Below are 22,354 nucleotides of genomic sequence, written 5' to 3'. Positions count from 1 at the left end.
CTTGTTTTGTTCACAGTAATTACTTGTATCAAAATGAGGAGTTACCTATATTAAGAGTTACTTATATATTTGGTTATGAAATAGGTTACTAGTAGTGTTTACCTGAAAAAATAGTTTTCATCTTCTACTTGCCTTTTGTATAATCTATCTATAACAGTTTGTGCATCACCTCCTTAAATTTCTTTCATCTTCTTTCTTGAAATATAATTTTAGTGGTCTGTCATACTATGTCCAACAAGCTCTTCCCCGCCAGCTTCATTACTTATTAATCTAAATGCATCTGCAGTTCTTAATCCACTATCTGTCATTAAATCAATGACTTTTGCCTTGTCCTCAGTTATTTTCCTCTCTGATCTATGTAAATGCTGCAAAACACTTCTTGTTAACTCATGGTTATGTGCTATAACATGTTGTTCAACTTCAAACATTCCTTCTTTGTTTTTTTAGCTCTAATAAATGCATTGCAGCCAGTCATGGTAATAGGTACATGATGTGTCCTTTATTTCTTGTTTTCATTTGGCGCAGGGGGTGTTTTTTTAACTTTTGGGACACATCGGAACCCTTCTTTAGAACAAACAAAATCCTTTCTTTTAACTTCTCTGTGTTTTACTTGTGAATATCTTGTTGTATAATGTCTTATACTAAATCCAATAACCATAGAATGAAGCCTATATTGCTCATATATTTCATCCAAAGTTGATGCTGTAAAACCTACTAGACTTCCTGTAAAATCATCTTCATGTAGTTCATGTTGATTTCCACTTTCTTCTGTCAACGACTATTACTTATTTCTGTAGTACTTATATTCATATCTGCAAATCATAAGTTGATATTAGGAGTATTCAATTGGAAGTTGCAACAATACACAGTACTTATAATATGCATGGGGATACTTTAGTTACTTGTATAACCACTTTATTTACCACTTTATTTATGAATTACTTGTAACTTTACTATATTATACATAAAAGTTACTTGTAACACTATAGTACTCCTATTATATTATTCATAAGGGGTTATTTGTATATAATGCATAGACTTACTTGTAACACTACTTATTTATGGGTTACTTGTAATCCCACTATATTTTAAATATAGGTGTTACTTGTAATATTACTTTTTTTTGTGTTACTTGTAACTCTATTATATTATAGATAGAGGTTACATGTAACACTACATTATTTAGGTGTTACTTGTAACACTACTTTATTTAGAGGTTACTTGTATAAATAGAGTTACTTGTAACCTTACAATATTATATATAGAGGTATTTGTATAGATAGAGTTACTTGTAATCTTACAATATTATAGATAGAGTTACTTGTAATACTACTTTCTTTAGTTGTTACTTGTAATGGTACTATATTATAAATAGAGTTACTTGTAGTATTGTAATACTACTTTATTAGGGGTTACTTGTAACCGTATTATATTATAGATACAGTTACTTGTAACACTACTTTATTTAGAGGTTACTTGTATAGATAGAGTTACTTGTAACCTTACAATATTATAGATAGAGTTACTTGTATAGATAGAGTTACTTGTAATCTTACAATTTTATAGATAGAGTTACTTGTAACAATACTTTATTTAGTTGTTACTTGTAACTGTACTATATTATAAATAGAGTTACTTGTAGTCTTGTAATACTACTTTATTTTGGGGTTACATGTAACCGTATTATATTATAGATACATCTACTTGTAACACTACTTTATTTAGAGGTTACTTGTATAGATAGAGTTATTTGTAACCTTACAATATTATAAATAGAGTTAATTGTATAGATAGAGTTACTTGTAATCTTACAATATTATAGATAGAGTTACTTGTAACACTACTTTCTGTAGTTGTTACTTGTAACAATACTATATTATAAATAGAGTTACTCATAATCTTGTAATACTACTTTATTTAGGGGTTACTTGTAACAGTATTATATTATAGATTGAGTTACTTGTAATAATAATTTATTTAGGAGTTACTTGTAACCGTACATTATTATAAATACTGGTTACATGTAACACTACTTTACTTAGGGATTATTGTACAGTTTTTAAAAAAAATTAATAGAGTTACTTTTTTTTATTTTTTTTATTATGGTTACTTATTTAATGAAAAATAAAATGTAGATTTAGAAGTATTAAATTCACAATTTTTACCTTGTATGTTGTTGTTGACATCAAATACCTCAATTTGATTGGATCTATTTTCATCTTCCAGATCCAACACCTGATTACTGGTTTGGATTCCCAGATTCATCAATGAATCTTCAATTCGTTCGATCTCGAATGATTCCCGTGAATCAGGTAAGTTTTCGAGTTCTTATGTCATTCTTATTGATGAATTTCTTGAAGAACAATTGTTTGAGTTTTACCTCGATTTGCGAATAAGTTTCCTTGATTTAATCGCCGCTTTAAATCGCCGCAATTAATGTGTTTTTGTGGGTTTTAGGGTTTAGGGATTCGTTAGTTTTTATACATTTCAGTTTTTCTATTTTTGGTGACAGTGGCCTGCTGCACCAAAAAAGCGTCGTTTCAGTCATTATTAGAATATGATAGAATAAGACCACTACTGGAGGAAAAAAATAGTAAATATTATTAAAAGTTTCCAAAGAAAATAAAAATAAAACAAGTAATGAAATACAATCGTAAAAGAAAAGTTAAAATTAGTAATAAAATATTAAGGGAGTACTCATTTCACCATTTGCTTTCAAGATTAAGAGGAGGGTGCCACAATCTACTTCTGTACTAAACAAGTTTTGTTTATCATACAACAAAACCGCTACTTCAAGGTAAGTAACAATTTGCCTATGTAACTTTTGCCCCGTAATAAACAAATTTACAAAGATAAACTAGTATTTTCTCGTCTATTAAGGTGGCAACATTTTTTTATAGTTAGTAAATAGGATTCAAATCATAGAGTATGCACGTTATGAATAAAATCTACATCAACGGATAGCATATTTAGATATCTGTCTATAAAAACCAGACGCAAAAAAAAAAAAAAAAAAAAAAAAACACATCACGGAAGCCAAAGAATGAAAGTTTAAGCCAGGCCATCGACATATTTTTATTTTTTTGTTCGTCTGCATGGAAATTCTATCAAGAATATGTACCCAAATCTGAGCATGACACCTAAGTCACGCTAATGCACATTTATTTAGGCTAAGAATGAAATTGGGCATAATCTCAGTACTTAAGCGATGAAATCTTTGAATTTTGCGATGCGATCCAGTGCCTGCTCAAATTCATCTTCCTGTAAAGCGATTGTGAAGCGACAATAACCTGGAATCCCAGTCCATGAACCACTATTGATGCATAAGCCAGTGGCCACCAAAATGGCTTCTCGAATAGTAGAGTCTCCTAGTTCGGTCTTTTGACTATCATCATTTTCGAGTTTATCATGCTTCCCAATATAGTTAGATGGCCTCGCGACCATGGAGACACCCCCTTGGGATGGAAGTACTTCCCATCCACAGTTCTGTAATGTCTATGTAAATAAGAAAATGACGATACAAGAAGTTAGTTGTAGAAAATATATATAGGAAGTATAAAATTCTCAAAAGATTATGCAGACAGCAAAATCATAGTGAATGCAGGGAAAAAGTTTGATTAATTTTTTTCATTGAAGAATTGACCAACAAGGGTTAAGAAAACCAGATAAAACATACCTCATTACCCTATATCTCTATTTTTAAATGATTAGCTACAAATTTTCATAACCATCCTCGAAAATACCAGAACCATCAAGTAATTGTCACAGTCTTGTCAATCCAAATCATTACGTCAAAACCCACCAATATTTTTGGGTTATCATACATATAGAAGTCGTCTTTTTAAGTTTTCCCAGAATTCATACAAATATTCCGCACAAAAAAACAAAATACTTAAGAAAATTTAAGATGAAACACTCCTCTTTTCACACTTATCAATGCATATTTTATTGAGATGAATCTAATAAGACTGCACAAACGCGTAATATTCCTTGAATATAAATCACCAACTAATATGAAGAGTGTATATATCAAAGTGCCATATATTTTTTATAAAATAGTATGATCATCTAGTGTAAAAAATATGCAGTCAATTGAAAAAACATATGCATATGCATCGTTCTCATTTTTTTAAAACTAAATGTGCATATATTGTATTTCGAAGTGAACCATCTGTTTTAAATTTTGGAAAAAATATCAAATGTGCAAATTCTGACCCAGCTACCACATGTAGTCCATCAGCTGTGTAACTCTTGCCATATTTAAGCAAATAAAATGAATTGGAAAATTTCTTGGTAATAAGATGATTATTATCAAGAAAATGTATTCTATGCAGATTTCGATTAAAAAAAGCCCCTCCACAAAGATTTAAAAACCAAAACTGTTTGCATTAGCCTTGATTGCTATATTGCCTGGACACAGATTCGGGTGTCGTGTCCAACTTGGTGTGTCTGACACTCCAGATTTATAAATTTACATAAAGACCACTATATATTTGGGTGTGGATGTGAGGTGTAGTGTCGAAGTGTCAAAGGATCCGACACACGACAATCGACGTACAGCAGGCTGTCAAACATAGCTTGACTGTAAAACACGTTGACTACCAACCACTTGAAACAAATTAAATAGCCAAGGCCAAGTATGTGAGGCAGTTGATTGATCCCATCATGATATAAAGCCTACAATTACTGATACAGAGTAGATTTAAGAGGAAATGAAGACAATTATTATACTACCCCTGTTTCATATTATTTGCAACAATTAGACATTTTTCCTCTCTACTTTATGTCAAAATTGTTGCAAATAATATGAAACGGAGGTAGTAATTGAATCCAACAGACACACACATCAGCAGTTAGCATAGTGCATCATCCAAGAAAAAGACTTTAAGAGGATTCAAGAGGTTATGAAAGACAATTATTATAATTGAATAGATGCAGGATGGAAGTTATGAAGACAAAAACAAAACAATAGGTCTTGAGTTAATTACCTCCCTCAAGCGCTGCGACCTCTTTTTCAAAATCCCTTTGTGTTCTGCAACAGATTCAGAAAGGTTACCAGCTTCTTGCTCAGTCTGAGCTAACAACTTCTTCATAGCATATCTAGTAGTACTATGAGGTTTGGTGAGACCGGCAAAACCATTAGTTGTTTCGGTAAGTAAAGATCGATCTACCGCAAGGAAAGCAAAGGTCAGCCCTCCAGTAAGCATCTCAAGTGATAAACTTCCAAGCAAAGACACGCAAAAAGTTGAATTGTGAGAAGAATAGAACTTCGCTAAAGTGGGCTCCAAGTTCCAGGCATCCCAGTTCTTAATATCATATTCTAGCCCTGAGAAAGAGGTATCTATCAGAACCCTTGCACCAAATTTAACACAGACTGATAATATATCTTCCATCTCCTCATTGCTGTAAAGCAACCCAGTTGGATTAATAGTAGGACCAGAAATATAAAGCCATGGCTTTTCAACTGACTCCAGTACCTTGGTCAGTACACTAGCAGTTAATTTAAATCCAACATCAGCTTGTGTGGGAATGTTAACAATGTTTGCTTTCATAAACTTTGCAGCAGCTATGTAGTTCCCATTACAACCAGCAGGAAAACACAATGTGCCACTTTCTTGAATACAGCTAAGTAGCAGCTTGTTAAAAAGACCCAAAGAATAGTCAGAGTACAAGAATTCTGTGCTGTTGTTTGTTGGAAAACCATATCTGGTCTTAATAAATTGCCTGATTCCATTGGTTACATCTGTCTCAGATTCTGAGAGATTCTGCCTGGCAAAACTTTCAAAAATAGCAGCCTTTACTGGTGAGGGCATTGACAGAAAGCTTTGATCTACGTCCATGTGAATCAAGGAATACTTTTTGTCATCTTCACTTATTGACAGCTCAGAATTGTTGAAGACTGATACAGCAGAGCTTGCAAACCCAATCAATTTAGTGGTACTCTTCTTATCAAATTCTCGCTGAAACACATACATCAAACTTACATATTAAGTACACACATCCAGTGAACCTACATCTTAGTATAGAATTATGTTAATTATCACAGGTCCAGCTTGACATAACCAATAACATACCTCTGTTTATTTTTAAATGCAATGTTTCATTTTACACTACTTACACTCCTTACTTTTCTTTTTTTCTTTTTTTATTTTTGGTGTGTGTGAAGGGGGGGATTTATGATTTAAGGAAAAATCAGTCATGTGAGATCTTGTTAGATTCATCTCAATTTATACTTGCAAAATATCAATTAATTTATAGTTTTTACTTATTGGTAATTCAAATTTATGGCGAATTGAATTATGCATTAGCAAGGGTGTAAATAGAAGTGTTGCATCTAAAAAAAATAAAGTGTTGTTTTTTGTTGAGCCAGAAATAAGGTCAATCTGATAGTACTAGACTGTCAGGAGGTTCTTCCTTACATAAAACTGGAAACTAGAAAAAGTAGTTTTCAATTTTCTGTTGTCAGTTTTCTAAATAATCATGACTTCAATAAGTCAGACTAACATTCGATTCTTTTTACTTTCTCCGGTCCCCTAAAATTGCAACATGGGTGGGGGGACAAGGATTTCAAGAAGAGGAGAGAGATAGAGAGGAACAAAGATATAGATTTATGCGATGAGGAGAGAGAAGGAAAGAAAACATGTGCAAATAGGGAAATGTTGTAATATTAGTGAAACTTCCTAAAATGGTAGTTGTTGCAATATTTGTGGAACAGAGAAAGTATGAGATATATCATAGGACTTTTAAAAATAAAAAACCAAAGAACTAAAACCTACAGTGCTACTGAAAGGGGTCTCAATGTCAAATTTTTAGTTTTAGGTAGGTGACCACAGGCTACAATGGTTTACTTTCAGGCTGGGCCTAGTCAGTCTTCATACAGGTTCAAACTCTTCAAGTTAGTTCAATAAAATGGTGGTGTGGTTTGGACTGGACAAAAAACATTTTAGACTTGAAAGAGACTAAATGGCAAGAGTGACAAACCATAGCAGGTGGATGTCGATCAGCTAGCTGAAAGGAAAGCAGCTCGTTGAAAAGACAGCCGTAGTAGTTTTGACTAATCAATGAAGTATTTCCTTCAAGAAGTTCAACTGTTCTTGCCAGAGCCCGAAAAATGGCTTCATCTTCTGAAATCACAAATGCTACCTCAAGATCTTTATAAACCTGGAGAAGTATTAAGTATGAGGTACTGGGTTCAAAAGAATTACTCAAACTCAAACTCAAATGACAAAACAAAATATATATGTGAAAATCTTATCCAATAAATTGATGTAGATAGGTTAGATTTGAAAAATAATTGGTACCCAATCTGGCATTCCATATTGAGAGTAACAAATACCTGATTCTTCAGAAGACCACATACAATCGCAACATGTGATGGAAGAGAGTTTCCTGCAAGATACTTTAGGACCCCGTTGGAACTTGGAAGGCTTGACAGCTCAAAGTGGTCAGATATGTCTAAGAAAAGACGCGATCCAATTTCTCTAGTAACATTCAACAGATTCTCAAAGGCTGCACTAGTAACAGCCTCAAAACTAGCAATGCCAGTAACCACAACCTGAGGTTTCAGCTTCTTAATCAGCTCGACCATTAAGTCAGACTGACGTGGAGCCTCTATAACTGTGACCATATCTGAAGTCTCACTACAATCTCTCTTCTGCAACGTAGAAACAACATGGTTCGGAATTTGTCACAATTTTTTCAAGGAATTTCCAATATGCTGCTAGGAAATATTAATTTATCATTACATCAGACTGAGATACAAACAACTCAAACCAAACTACTTTAATCAAAGCAAAACATATGAGCAAACGAAACGACAGTGAAACTTGCAAATATCACCGATTAGTAAAATTTATTAAAGAAAAATTATTAATGTTTATTGTCTAATAATAAATTGAACTCTATTCACACCGAAATGCTGGATAGGCTGATGAAGCATAGAACATCAAAGTCAAAGATAACATCACAAACCCCACAATTACCCAAGAGAGAACACACACCCGAGGAAAGAAACCAGAGATAGCTTTATTAAGGAACTTGAAAGACATGACTCAATTTCAAAATGTTCATGAAAAAAATATTGAAGAGCCATACAATTGGTCAGATCTGGTAATTTATTACATCACTAGCTCACCCTTGTGAACATTGTGTCTCACCTCACTCTGTTGATGACTGTCTCAATCATTCTGAAATTATATGAAGCAGCCATTGGAGAGTACAACTAGTTTGTATACTAGAAAATAAATAAAAAGTGAGCCCTTTAACTATCCTCCTCATGAGTTACGCCTCTTTCCGGCTCCCCACCACCCAAATAAAGAGGGAAAAGGAAACAAAGAACAGACCCTATCAATATACAAAAGCATTTGCAGAATAACATATCAAATGTCACCAGAAGTGTCATCAGAAATAGGCTATACCTCAATTGCCAATGATGTCATCCATTGCCTAGGAAGGTCTCTAGTCAGATGCTCATCGACAATGGCAAGGTTGGGCGAGAACAATCGTAAAGCATTCTCAATTGCTGCAGTCCTTGAAGGAAACACAACTACATTCTGAGAATTTAGAGGAAAGAACACAATTAGCATCGACAATCGAAATTCCAATCCACAAGAAGACAAGAAAGCTCAAGGTAACTCCTGACTTCAACAATAATAGGAGGATAATGTATGCACAACTGAAGCTATTATCTTAATTTAGCTACCAGCAATATGATGCAACAAAGATTATTAAATTCTTTTGATCAGAAATCCCATTCTAGAAAGACACAAGTCAATACGTTATTAGGTACATCAAACATTTCCTATGGATTTACAGGAAAACAAAGAGGTACGGTATAAACAGATGCCCCAAGTCCATCCACTATTACCTTGGAAGTAAGTGGAACATGATGGTATGTTTTGATAAACCCTGCTACAAGGTCTCGAAATCGTTTACTGCCTGCTGGTGACTCAAAAGGAAGGTAGGAATGTTCTTTAAGAACACTTGCAAGATATGACAGGAATGGAATCTTCTCATCAGCCACAGCATCATCGTCAAAGGATAAATCCAAAGAATTATTGATTTCTTTAAAGCCGTCTCTCAAAAAATCAAAAATCGTTTTAACCTGTCCCACAAAATTGCATGTGTCATACTTGCATATTTCATCATCTTGCATGAAAAACAAGGGAGAAAGAGTTTCACCTGATTAGGTTGACGAAGTTGACAGCTGTAAACAGAAATAGAATGAGAGATACAACCACCGGCCTTCCCATATGCCCAAGCTGTTCGAGCACAAAGAGGTCGATCTCCTGTACGTCCCATGAAGAATTCAAAACGGTGTGGGCTGTTTTTTTCAATCTCAACTAACGCTGAAATATCTGTGTCAGCAGCCTGTAACGCAACAGTTCGTCAAATCCACGGTTCAAGAAATTAAAATAAAATTTACAATGATTCAGTTTAACTAGCCTGAATAACTTTTGTTTGCCAGATCTTATTAACACGGAAGCCACGCCGTTCAAATAAACGTCTGCAAACAGCTTGTCCTGGACGGCCTCCCATATTAAAGATCATAATCCCAGTGGGTTTAATGACTGAAATTCCCTCTTCAATTGCCCTAGCTATCAAACCTAAGCCAAATTGATCTTCAACAAAACCCTACAATCAGAAATCAGAACAGAGAAAAAAAGAGAGAAAATTAAGTCAACATACCATCTGAAGAATCATTTTCCAAGTATTCAAAGGAAATACACTATCAGAAATCTGTTGAAAAATGTTGCTAGTAAAAGGAAAAAAATGGAAAAACAAATGTAGATTTGAAAATGTCACCTAGAAACCAACTATATATTTGACAACCAACTATATATTTGACATCATCACCATGGATTATAACTAGATAATTCTACAAAAATATGCAACCCTGAAGATCACTTTCATTTTGATTTAGTCGAATCAAACCTTTAGTCTAAACCTAGATCCTGTTGCCCCAGTGTACAATCATTTCAAAACAAAGAATGCAACAAATTGGGTAATGATACAGACTTTGGCCCTGTTTGGTAATTAGTTGGAAGCTGATTGTATTAGCTGGTTACAATAGCTGGTTTGACTAGCTGGTTATAGTAGCTGGATTGACTAGCTGGTTATGATTAGCTGATTGTATAAAATGTTTGGTAAATAGCTGTTAATTGTTAGCTGTTTTAGTGTATTTAAGAAACAAAAAGCTAATTGTACAACAAGCTAATTATAAAAAGCTCTTATAATGAGTTTTTTCTAAAAGAGCTTTTTGGGCCTGTATACCAAACACCCAAATTAGCTTTTTTAAATGGTCAAACATCTAATTGGACAAAATAAGCTAAAAGCTCTTTAAAAAGCTTTTTACCAAACACACCCTTTATCAATGGAGGAAAATGTATACATAGGGGAGGTTTTTTTTTTAATTATTTTTTTTAATTTTTTATTTTAATACTTGACATAAGTTCTGATTTTGTTACACAAATCATTATGGGACTAAGGTTTGTTGTAGTTGTTATTGAGGGAAAGTATCTCAAAAAAATAAGTAGCAAGTGTATATTTAAAGCTGTGAGAAAGATTTTGGAAAAGTGAAAATTTCTTTCAAAATTCTGTCAACCAAAATGGAGAAACTGTAACTTCACACAAAAATTTCTCTCCAGTTACAACTTTGTAAACCATCCATTCATATATTACCACTACAATTCACTATCACTTAAGTATTAGCATTTAGCACATCACCACAGAGGGCCGATTCATTAATAATCAATGTGGATAACATATGTATATTCTTTGACTGAGGAACCAGTAAATATAATGATATCCCATGCAGGTTGACAAGAGAAGAAGAATGTGCCCAGAATGTCCTGATTCCATAATTGAGTGTGCTGCAGCACTTTGTTTGACTAACTTGTCTAGTTTCTTTAGCACAAGCATGCATTAGAAAGTAAACCTACACAGCTTAAACCCCTAGGATGACATGGCAATATAATGATCAAAGTTTTTAACCTGCAGTGCACAATAGTTGCTGAGCGAGTAGAGGAACTCTTCACTTGCATTCTCTGTGATCATCTTAGTCATTGCATCTGGATTAGGATTAAGGATCTGCAGGCCGATACCATCATTGAATCAAAATTAAATCATGAAATCCAGAACCATATAATGTATAAATTGAGACACATTGATTTATTAGGAATTCAAGGCCAAAAAAATCAAATTTTAATCTACTTTACCTGTGGTATGCAGCCAACAATCCTTTCAAGCATTATGTTATGGTCCTTACAATAAGCTAGAAGGTCAGATTCATGAAATTCTACTCTATCCAATAGAGTCTTCTTCTCTCCATCATATATAGGTTTACCATTCTCATCCAAAGCATTTAAGTATAGGTTAATCCATGAAACCTTTACAGCTCTGGGATTTATATCAAGGCCATACACCTGTTAGCAATTGACTTAAGAACTCAGTTCAACTTATACAGATTAAAGTTAATGTGAATAATTTTTCCATTAATCTATCAAAGCCATAAAATTGCTGAAATTCCAGAATTTTTTACATGAAGAAAACAATTTGCGTTCATTGGTAAAGATAAATTAATAAATGATGCTAGGAAAGTGTATTGAACCTTTGAAGGAGACCACTTTTCAGCAATAGCAATAGTTATCCATCCATTCCCACAGCCAAGCTCAGCAACTACCTTGTCCTTATAGATGGATTCTGGATGCCTATTCAACCCTTCATAAAACGTGAAAGACCAATCTTCTGGCATAAAAATGCTAGGAATTACCAGCATTGTCAACTTTTTTCTTTGCGGGAAGCCTGAAAATCCCCCATAAGTGGCTTAGTCAACAAAACAATGTTGAAGATCAAATACACAAAATGATGAATAATACAGTAGTAATTGTCAGATGAATACATGACAGATATATATATTATTGGTTCACAAGAATAGACAGAAAACCTGAGATAGGAAGGAAATTATAACGGAAGAAAAAAAAAATACAAGAGAACCTTAGGGTTTGTTTGTTTGTTTCAACTTATTTTATCTTATTTAAGAAATATAAGTTAAGACAAATAAGTTAGACATAATAAGTTCAGACAAATAAGTTAGACATAAATACTTCAGACACGATTTCAGGTTCAGACAAATTAAATATAACGAAGTTGATACAAAATAATATAAGTTCAAAACTAAAACAATATACTATAAGTTCACAGATAATTCAGATTAAATAACATTTCAGTCAAATGAACCAAACATAGCCTTAGGGTCTGTTCTCATAGCCTGAACTCAGCCGAAATGAACTGAACAGAGCTAAACAGAACAGAATTGAACTGAAATGAATATTTTATAAGAGAAGAAAATTAGGAGCTGAGCTGAAATGAGCTGAACTTAAACGTATGAGAACAGGCCCTAAGTACGGTGTATTAGTTAGCTAGAATCGCTTCTCTTCGACATCAATGGAGCATTATATCTAGGCTTTTCATTTCACACATCAGAAGTTCCAATTTGTCATGTCCCAATAGCACTCTATTTTAGTTCTTTATCTTAATTATAAGTATACATAGACACATAGTACGAAGTTCAAACATCAATGTCAGATTTATTCCTGTTATCAATTGGCAGTACGTACAACAATATTAGTCCATCTCTATGGCCTTTGGCATTCTTAGAGGCTTAATTTATGAGTTTATGACCTTACTTTTCGGTCATCACACTCAGAAAAATAATATTTAGAAACCTCAATTATATTACAAAAATTATAGGAATCATTTACAAGAAAGAAATAAAAATATAACTTCAAAAAAAGTTCTCACACCTCAGACACAAAACACTTTAGCTTTTCAAGAAGAATATTTTGAAAAGCTATATGCAAATAATACTTTAGCGTAATTAATCCGCAAATGGTATGACATCATCCTCCATTGTAAGTTTGTAACTTTGTAAGAAATAAAGCGATACAGAATTCAACTTTTTATGATTACACTAACAAAAGTATACTCTATACTCCGTACATTATAGTATATTATACATGAAAATATACATAATCTAAAATGTGTATTTTTTTTTATTTTTTTTATTTCAGTAAAATCAAAGTGTCATTTCTCACTTCTATTTCGCAAAATTGATCCGAATTCGTCCCGCACATTCATCCATCCGTTTGTTCATTCAATCAATTTATTTAAAATATTTACCTGAATCAGCATCAAATTGTTCTGAATTTCATTCATAATAATAATTCGATCTATGTACAACATTTTGCAAATTTCCATAACATATTCACTGTGAATTTAATCAATCTATCCAAATAATTGAATATAATTCCTAAACATTTTAAAATTCATATAGTTCCCAGCACAAAATCAACAAAACTCACAAAAAAATCAAAAATTAAAAATAAAAATAAAAAGAACCTGAAGAATGCTCCAATTGAATGTCATTGATTTTGAAATGATAAGTAGCGAAGAAATCATCAGAAGAAACAGCAGCAGAATCAAAATGCTTCTGAAGCATAGACATAAAAATTCTAGCATCAACTCTAGTTTTAGGATTCTCAAGCTTTTCAAGCACTGATCGAAGAGCACTGTAAGCTGCATCACCAGATTGTCTGCATTTGTTCAAGAACTCCTCAACAGTTTCCATGGCTTTCTCTCTCTAAAATTTGTTGAGGTTTTCTCTCTCTTCTGAATTTGTGAATTGTGATTACGCTTTTCCAGAATAACAGCACCTACCACCGCTTACTGTAACACTTCCAATGAAATGAAAGGGTATAGTGGAAAAAGTAAAAGCAGATATTTGTTTGTTTATAGTATTTTCGGATTTTGAGATACGGCCCGAATGTTTGTTTGGTTTTTTTTTTTTAAATTTGCAAATTGCATCTATTTAAAATTTTGTATTTTGCAAATTTAGTCATTTAAATTTTTTTTTTGCAAATTGTAGCCCAAAAGTTCGTATAAATTGTAAATTGCAGTCCGATTCAATTTTTTTATCGGTTTACATGTTGAAAAATCTTCAGTTAAGGTTTTAGGGGTCATTTTAGCCCTGTAGGGCCCGAATTGAGCTCGGAATTAGCAAAAAAATAACGTATGTGTCTCATATTTACAGTTTCCCACAAATTGATACATTTTTGTTACGCAAAACGAGATACTTACGTTATTTTTTTGCTGATTCCGAGTTCAATTTGGGCCCCTATGGGCTAAAATGACTCCTAAAACCTTAACCAAAGATTTTTCAACATGTAAACCGATGGGAAAATTAAATCGGGCTGCAATTTACAATTTATACGAACTTTTGGGCTGTAATTTGCAAAATACGAACTTTTAATGGCTGCAATTTGCAAATTTTCCTTTTTTTTATTGTGCTATTATTGGGTCAATATTTATACTAGTATTATATATTTATATATATGGTGTTTTGCATTCAAAGAAATATATATATTGTTTCGGGGTTTTCTGATGTCCTGCGGGAGAGTTACAATTCCGAGACTGGAACCGGACGCCTGTACCTGCAAAATAACGGAGACTCCTGAGAGCTCCGCCTCCAACGGTCAAGTTAGTACCTGATTAAGGAGTAATTAATACGGAAATTAAAGTAATAAGATCTCTCTAGGTGAGAGTGCTTAGTGTTGGTAATCTGCGTCGTTAGCGAGATTAGCCGGTTGTTGGTGTTCCGTAATATCTCTGTTCTTCTCTGCTTGATTTCTTGATTTCTCGATTACCTAACTAATGAGGATTAATTAAGTATTTATAGCCTTGAGAAGCGTGCCACTCTCTAGGTTTAAGGTAAACCTAGGGCTGATCGGGCCTCTAGACTGGATTAGGCCTTGATGGCCGGTTTTCCCATTTGGCATGGGTGGACACGTGGCGTGCCTTGATTGGTCCGTAGAGGACGTATCTGTGATTGACACGTGGCAGGCTCCTGTTGGCCTTCGTGAAGGACACGTGGCGGAACCTGGTTGGTCCACTTGTCAGACGGTGATTGGTGGATAAAAATCCCCTAATCATTTGCCCCTCACAGGTGGCACGTGACTGGTCACGTGTCGCCTGTGACAGGTGTCGCACGGTGACAGGCGACGGCCTGTTACAGGTGTCACCTTGCAAACGGCCGAGAGATTTTCCCGCCCAAATTTTGAATTTGGAAGCGACCTTTCGCCTTCTCACCTTGCCTATATAAGGAAGTGCTGACTTCGGTCATTTTCACATTTGAGAACTTTGCGAGAACATTCGGACCCCTGAACTTGCTCTGACATTTCGGACCTTTTCTGCCTACCGCCTGTTCTGACAAGCCGACTGCACCGGACTTCCAGGACTTCATCAACCGTCACTCGTTCAGGTAACTCAGTTCTCTTACTCTTAATTATCTTTTTATTTTTTGAAATGGCACCACGGAAGCACACGACACGACCTAAGTTAGTGATCAGCCGGTCACCGGGGACGGCTGAATCTAGGACTAGGAGTGCCGCCTGCCCTTTTCTGGACCCATCTTTGCCCTTTATACAAAGTCCGACTGTATCTGTGTCTATGCAGAACGTGATGGCCAGAACGAAACAGACTGCTATGATATCAAACTCAGACGGCTCCTCCCAAAGGGTGCTCCTTAGTGAAACATCTGACCAGGCGCCAGATGTAGAATTGAAACGAGGCGACTGCCAAGCCGACAGTTCTGAGAGAGGGGCCAAGGTGGTCCCTTCCCATCTTACCGTTGACATGTCTAATTTTCCTCCTGCCCCTTCTAAGGGAGAGGAGGCGGGCCCCTCTGGGAGAGGGGAGGAGTCGTCCTCTTCGGACTCGTCAGAGGACGAGTCCGAGTCCAGCTCTTCTGGCCACAGTTCTCCAGGCTCAGAAGAAAGACATAGCCGCCTACAAGAGGCGAGACTTTCTCATGCAGTTGAGAAGGGGGACAATTGGGCGGAGCCGTCCGCCTCTTACAGAGAGGAAAACGCCCCCTACTACTGCATGGTACCCCGGGGCCGGATCGCAACCATGCAAGACAACGTGGCGAGCTTTATTGCTAACCACAGAATGGGCCCGGAATTTTTACTGTTCGTGCCGGATCCAGAAGACACTGTCGTCTGGCCGGCTGGTACCAGCTATGATGACGGCTGCTTTGGCTGCTATGTGGCGGCCATCAAAGCTGGACTGCGCTTCCCATTACATCCGGCTGTTCAGCGGATTTTAGATGGGTATGATTTGGGGTTATGGCAGTTAGCCCCCAACTCTTGGGTAAACGTACTCGGCTACGTGGCCGGGTGCGAAATGTACGGGGTGGAGCCAAGCTTTGAGGCTTTCGCCCACATGAACTATCTCAGCCGGACCCCTAAGTCGGGAGGTACCGGCTGGTACCAATTAACAAGCCATAGGGGTTACCTCATGACGAGAGGTAAGGCGAACAAATGGAAGGATTGGCGGAACACCTTCCTTATCATTGAGGGTTCAGACACGGAGCTGAACCAACGTTTTAACAAGTGGAATAGGGATCCGCCTCTTCTCGCAGGCGGCCGAAGCATGCCGCCTGTTCCCCCAAAGGCTAAAAAAGAGATCCTAGACAAAGGACTCTTCAAAGTAGAGACTAGGGTGAACCCTACGTCAGGGGTACGAGAGCAAGTACCCCTAAACTGCGTCCCGAGCTTCAAGTGGCTCTATGACGAGTACTTTTTGGCCGCCTGTGGCCTCAGCAGTCGGTGCTCTAGAGGTAGCCGGCCTGACAAATACTCTGTTTTTTCACGCCTTGTTTACTTGAGATTTTTACTAACTTTGCTGTTTATTTCTTGCAGCTGACGCCATGAGTAAAATAACAGCATCCAAGACTGCGGCGGCCATGTTGCGGGCCTCGCTCATGCAACAGTCTTATGCCGACTCCCCCAACAAGGGGGCACCCTTGGTAAGCTTCGAAAACTCTTCCTCTTTTAGTTGTCTTATGCATATACTAACTCTTTTTGTTTTCAGTCTGGCACTCCAAGGGCTTCTTCCTCGCAACAGCCGGACCCCAAGGCCCGGAGGACGACTGTTGCAAGCTCTCCTGGGTCTTCCAGGAAAACAGTGGCGGCTGAGAAGCAGCCGGCCACTTCTTCTAAAACCCCGGCGGGGCCGCCTAGAAGTATGGACAATCACTTGTAAAAACTCACACTTGCTTCCTTCTTGACTAGGTCTAACTTGTTTTTTCATTTCGCTTAATGCAGCCGGCCCTCAGGGGCTTGACTTGGTTGAGGTAGCCAAGTCCATGGTTAAAGTAGTTCCTCCATCTGAAAGGGAGGCGGTCAGGGGTGCCGGCACCCTTGACCTTGATGGGATTTCAGGGGTCCTTGCTGAGGTATACTTAGCATATTTTTGAGTTTTCGAGTTCCAGGACGCCTGTTATCTTTTTTGTTTAGAAGCTGACGCCTGTTTTTTTTTTGTACTTAGGCCCTGCTCCGAGTCAACAGCCTTCGCAAGCCGATTGATCGGAAAAAACAAAGAGGTAAAGGCCGCAAAAGCTATGGCCGCCTCCAGCTGTGATAAGGCAATGTTTCAAATTGCCCAAAATGAAGTACTGACCATTGATCTTCTTTATTATCAGGCGCAGGCTACCGCCGCTGTTCGGGCTCAGTTAGAGGCGGCCCAAAAGAAGGTTGACGAGCTGGAGGCGACCGTCACAAACCTTAAGGCCGAGCTGAAACCTCTTCGCCAAAAAATGCACTCTTACGAAGCCATGGAGAAATCTTTGGCCAACGTAAAAGAACGCCTGGTGAACTTAGAGAAGAGTCTCACCCAAGAGCTCTCGGAAAAGGCCGAGCAAGAGAAGAAAGAGCTCGTCCGGGAGATGGTGGAAGACTCCGCTCAAATCCAGCGCATGACCTGGGAACGACTGTTCCCCAGTGCCGACTTTGCTTCATGGGAAAGAACGTACCGCCAGTGTTCGGAAACATATAATCAACAGATCCTGGCGGCTGCTGAAGAAGAGGCATTGGAAGGTGCGTTGGAGGAGGAAGAGCCGGTTGTGGCGCTTGTGCCACTTGGGGGTAAGGCATCAAAAGAGGGTGCAGCTAAAGCCGAGTCCAGCAAGAAGAGTGCTGACCAGGCGGCAGCTGCTGATACTGAACTGCCCCCTTCTTAAGCTTTAAGTATTTTTTCCACGGCCTGCTTGCCGTTTGCTTTGTAATTACCCGGCCAGGGGGCCGGGGTTTTGAATATTCTGCTGGTCTTTAATGACCGGCTTATTTTTAATCAAATTTTTGTTTTGGTTCAAATTTGTCTAAGTATTCCATATCTAATATCCCTTTGTTCACTAGACCGACTGTTGTGTATGGCCGAACGTTAAGACAGGTACAAATAGTAAGTATGCCGCCTATGCCCCTGGACGACTGGTGGTCTGTTTCCAGGGTAGATGATCAGTCGGCCATTTATTCAATCGGTATTCGAACTATTTATTCAATTGGTCTGACCAAGTAAATAGTATTTCCTAGTTGCCAAGGAATTAAGTAGGATAACAAGCGGCGGGTGCCGGTTGTTTCCCTTTATTGCCAATGTTGGCTTTTAACTCGTAATTTGTTAACCTAGCAAGAGTATTGGTTGAGAGCCCTTGTTTATTAAAAACAGGTGGACGACTCATACCTTTTAGGCTCCATACTAAGTTTGAGTGACTATTAACCTAGGAGTTACTTAGTCTTCGTCACAATCTAGATTGAGTAGTAGAGGTACCAGGCGGCGTGGGCCGGCTAGACCCCTTGATTCGCCATTGTTTGTTGGCTATTAACTCAATAGGTTACCTAGTAGGAATAGGGGTTTGAGTGCCCTTGTTTGTTTGAAACAGGCGGACGACTCAAACTTTTTAGGTTTTATACCAAATTTGAAGGAGTGACTATGAGTTAACGTTGGAGTTACTCAGTCGCCGTCACTTTTGTTTGAGAAGTAGAGGTGCCAGGCGGCGTAGGCCGGCTAGACCCCTTGATTCGCCAATTTTTGTTGGCTATTAACTCAATAGGTACCCCCTTCATTTATCCCAAGTAATACAGGCGGTCATCTGACTCAGATGTCAACTGCTACCACTGGTTTGGTTAGTGATAGAGTTATCCTTGTCTCAAAAACGGCTACGTGGTTGCCCTTGGGGACAGTCGTATAGGTGCCGTGTAATTAGTTTATAGAACAATGTTCCACCCAAAAGGGAGCTGCTCTCTGCGACGAATTTCATCCGGAGGGATGCCGTCGGACGCCTGCTATGATGTTGGGACAGGTCGTATTAGTTTTGTAGATTTGATCAGTTGGCTTGACGCCTGGTCTGATCATTCGGCCGGTGGCCTTGGTAAGTTCTTGGTGAACGTAGGTGCTAAGTAAAAGAAGGGTAGCCGCCTGTTAGGCACAGGGTCGGACAGGCCCTAATCTTTTTAGCTAAGTGAGTAAAATGCTCAATGGAGAATAGCCGACTGTAAAGGAACAGACGGCATGCCCCTCTGAAGAGAGTGAAAAACTCAATGGAGAGTAGCCGACTGTATAGGTACAGACGGTATGCCCCTCATAATACAAAATTAAATAGTAAGTGCAAACTTTATTAAGTAGCTCTTTACTTTACATCTCTCAGAAGAAATATTTTTTAAGGTTATCTACATTCCAAGTTCGAGGCAACGGTTGTCCGTCTGGTGTTTCCAGACGGTAGGTACCGTCCCTGACTTCCTCATAGATTCGGTAGGGTCCTTCCCAGTTGGGAGTTAGTTTGCCAGACTCATTAGCCCTACCTACTGCTTCCATTTTTCTAAGTACAAAGTCCCCTACTTTGAGTGGACGCCTGTGTACTTTTTTGTTGTATGATCTAGTCATTCTCAGGCGATAGATCTCATGGCGCAAAACAGCATTGCCCCTCTTTTCAGGAAATGAGTCTAATGCCAGGCGCATGGCTTCCCAGTTTGCCTCTTCGTCATATAGCATTACTCGAAGAGTCGGCTCGTAGTGTTCTATTGGAAGAACAGCTTCCGCAACATAAGTTAGGAGGAATGGAGTTTCTCTAGTCGCCCCTTTTTCAGTCGTCCTAATGGCCCAGAGAACATGTGGTAATTCATCCGCCCATAGGCCGCCTGCTCGTTCAATCTTTTTCTTGAGACCGTCTGAGATGATTTTATTAAAGGCTTCTACCTGGCCGTTTGCTTGTGGACGGCCGACAGATGCAAAGTAGTGGGCAATTCCTTGGTCTCCCAACCAGCTTTTGAGAACAGGCGTCTCAAATTGGGGACCATTATCAAAAACCATAGACATGGGAACCCCGAACCGAGTGATGACGTTTTTCCAAATGAATGAAATTACATCTTTCGTCTTGATTCCCTTTACAGCCTCCGCCTCTACCCATTTAGTGAAGTAGTCAACGGCAACAAGTATATACCTTCTGCCGCCTGTAGCAGGCATATATGGACCCAGAATGTCCATGCCCCACTTAGCAAACGGTAGTGGGCTGTGAATGGTAGTGAGGTCAGTAGCCGGACGGTGAATTAATTTGCCAAACCTTTGGCACTTGTCACATTTTTTCACCATCTCCATTGCATCTGCTTCCAAAGTAGGCCAAAAGTAGCCCTGCCGCCTTGCCCTTTGAGCAAGCATCCTACCACCTATATGGGAAGCACAGAAACCAGAGTGAAGATCATCTAGTATCTCTCGTCCCTTTTCAGGAGTAACACACTTTAAGAAGGGTTGAAGGTACCCCCTCTTGTGAAGTTCTCCCTGTATCATTTCAAAACAGGAGGCTCGTTTTTTCAGTGTTGCCGCTTGTTGAGGATCATCCGGCAGTGTACCGTTTGTCAGATATGCCCTGATTGAATCCATCAAGGTTGAGCTTCTGTCTAGGATTCCAATAGGGTTTTCCTCGATGCTTCTCTTCTCCATTACTTCCCAAAAAACAGTTCGAGGAGTATCGGAGGAGGCGGATGATGCTAATTTTGACAGTGCATCTGCCTGGTTGTTTTCTGATCTCGGCACTTGGATCAGATGGAAATCCTCAAGGGAGCCGACTGCTTGTCGGACCGCCTGTAAATACTTGATCATGGCCGGATGGGTTGCTTCGTATTCACCATTGTACTGACTCACTATCAATTGTGAATCAGAACAGGCGTCTATTTTTCTTGCCCCTGCCGCCTTACACATGCGGATCCCGGCTAGTAAAGCTTCATATTCTGCCTCATTGTTTGAAGCCTGAAAACTGAAGCGTAGAGCATACTCGAACCTGTCGCCCTCTAGAGATTGACATACGACGCCTGCTCCACAACCATTTGAAGTAGAGCTTCCGTCCACATATACCTTCCAGACTTGGTCTGGAACTTGAGAGTCAGGAGGACGAGTCATCTCTACAATAAAGTCAGCAAAGGCTTGCCCCTTCACTGCTTTTCTAGGCTCGAAAGTAACTTCAAGGCTCTGTATTTCTATGGCCCATTTGATCATTCGTCCTGACGACTCCATGATGGTAAGGGGCCGCTTGATTGGTTGGTCGGTATACACGACGACTGCATGTGCCAAAAAGTAGGGCTTCAATTTTTTAACAGCCATGAAGAGTGCAAGACCAAACTTCTCCACTAGGGGATACCTCAACTCGGCATTTTTCAGTACGTGACTGACAAAGTAGACCGGGAGCTGACAGCCGTCCCTTTCAGCAAGGAGCACAGCGCTTAACGCATGATCAGAGACGGCCAGGTACATGTAGAGATCTTCTTTGGGCAAAGGGCTGACCAGCCTCGGCAAGGAATGCAAGTGAACCTTTAATTTCTAGAAGGCGGCCTCAGCATCCGGCCCCCATTCAAACCTTGCCTTTTTCTTAATTGCCTGGAAAAAGTATAGGCATTTGTCGCCTGATCGGCTTAGGAATCTCCCCAAGGCCGCCAGACAACCTGTTAACTTCTGAACCTCACGGACGGTACAAGGCGACTGCATGTCAATGACCGCCTGTACCTTCTCAGGGTTCGCCTCTATTCCTCTCTGATTGATAAGGAATCCGAGAAATTTCCCAGACTCAACTCCAAATACACATTTCTTGGGATTGAGCATGACATGGTGCCGCCTGAGTGTGGCGAAAGTTTCTCGGAGGTCCGTCAGATGATCTTTCTGAAGTTTAGTCTTGACAATCATATCATCAATATATGCCTCGACGTTTCTCCCAATCTGATCAAAGAACACTGTGTTTATCATTCGTTGGAAGGTAGCCGGGGCATTCTTAAGACCAAACGGCATGACCGTGTAACAGTATAATCCCTGATCAGTGACGAAGGCCGTCTTCTCCTGATCTTTCTTCCATAAAGGAATTTGATGGAAACCAGAATAGGCGTCCATAAAACTCATCAAGGCATGGCCGGCTGTTGAGTCGACCAGGTTATCAATTTTAGGCAGAGGGTAACTGTCTTTGGGGCACGCCTTGTTTAAGTCT

At 38.5% G+C, this 22,354-nt stretch overlaps 1 protein-coding gene across 1 annotated transcript; it reads right to left on the bottom strand.

The window, feature by feature from the left end:
• Positions 1 to 3,044: 3,044 nt before the first annotated feature.
• LOC110712320 (methionine S-methyltransferase-like) lies at positions 3,045 to 13,834 on the bottom strand. The gene is made up of 12 exons (XM_021890772.1): positions 13,399 to 13,834; positions 11,609 to 11,802; positions 11,217 to 11,423; positions 10,993 to 11,088; positions 9,445 to 9,633; positions 9,181 to 9,369; positions 8,867 to 9,103; positions 8,418 to 8,552; positions 7,337 to 7,654; positions 6,982 to 7,161; positions 4,989 to 5,960; positions 3,045 to 3,495 (listed from the first exon to the last, which is right to left on the bottom strand). The coding sequence occupies exons 1-12, from the start codon at positions 13,625 to 13,627 to the stop codon at positions 3,202 to 3,204; spliced, it is 3,240 nt and encodes a 1,079-aa protein (XP_021746464.1). The 5' UTR covers positions 13,628 to 13,834; the 3' UTR covers positions 3,045 to 3,201.
• Between the last annotated feature and the right edge of the window lie 8,520 nt (positions 13,835 to 22,354).

Source organism: Chenopodium quinoa, unplaced genomic scaffold (assembly GCF_001683475.1).
Source record: "Chenopodium quinoa cultivar QQ74 unplaced genomic scaffold, ASM168347v1, whole genome shotgun sequence".
In the NCBI taxonomy this organism is placed as follows: domain Eukaryota; kingdom Viridiplantae; phylum Streptophyta; class Magnoliopsida; order Caryophyllales; family Amaranthaceae; genus Chenopodium; species Chenopodium quinoa.
Note: the sequence above shows the minus strand (reverse complement) of the source record. Positions and strands in the feature narration are given on the sequence as shown.

Coding starts and splice junctions, on each gene's coding strand:
- LOC110712320 (XM_021890772.1), bottom strand. CDS start 13,627: ATGGAAACTGTTGAGGAGTTCTTGAACAAATGCAGACAATCTGGTGAT. Junction 11,803..13,398: donor TCAATTGGAGCATTCTTCAG/GTTCTTTTTATT, acceptor GGGGATTTTCAG/GCTTCCCGCAAAGAAAAAAG. Junction 7,655..8,417: donor TGACATCATTGGCAATTGAG/GTATAGCCTATT, acceptor TCTACGTTGCAG/AAGAGAGATTGTAGTGAGAC.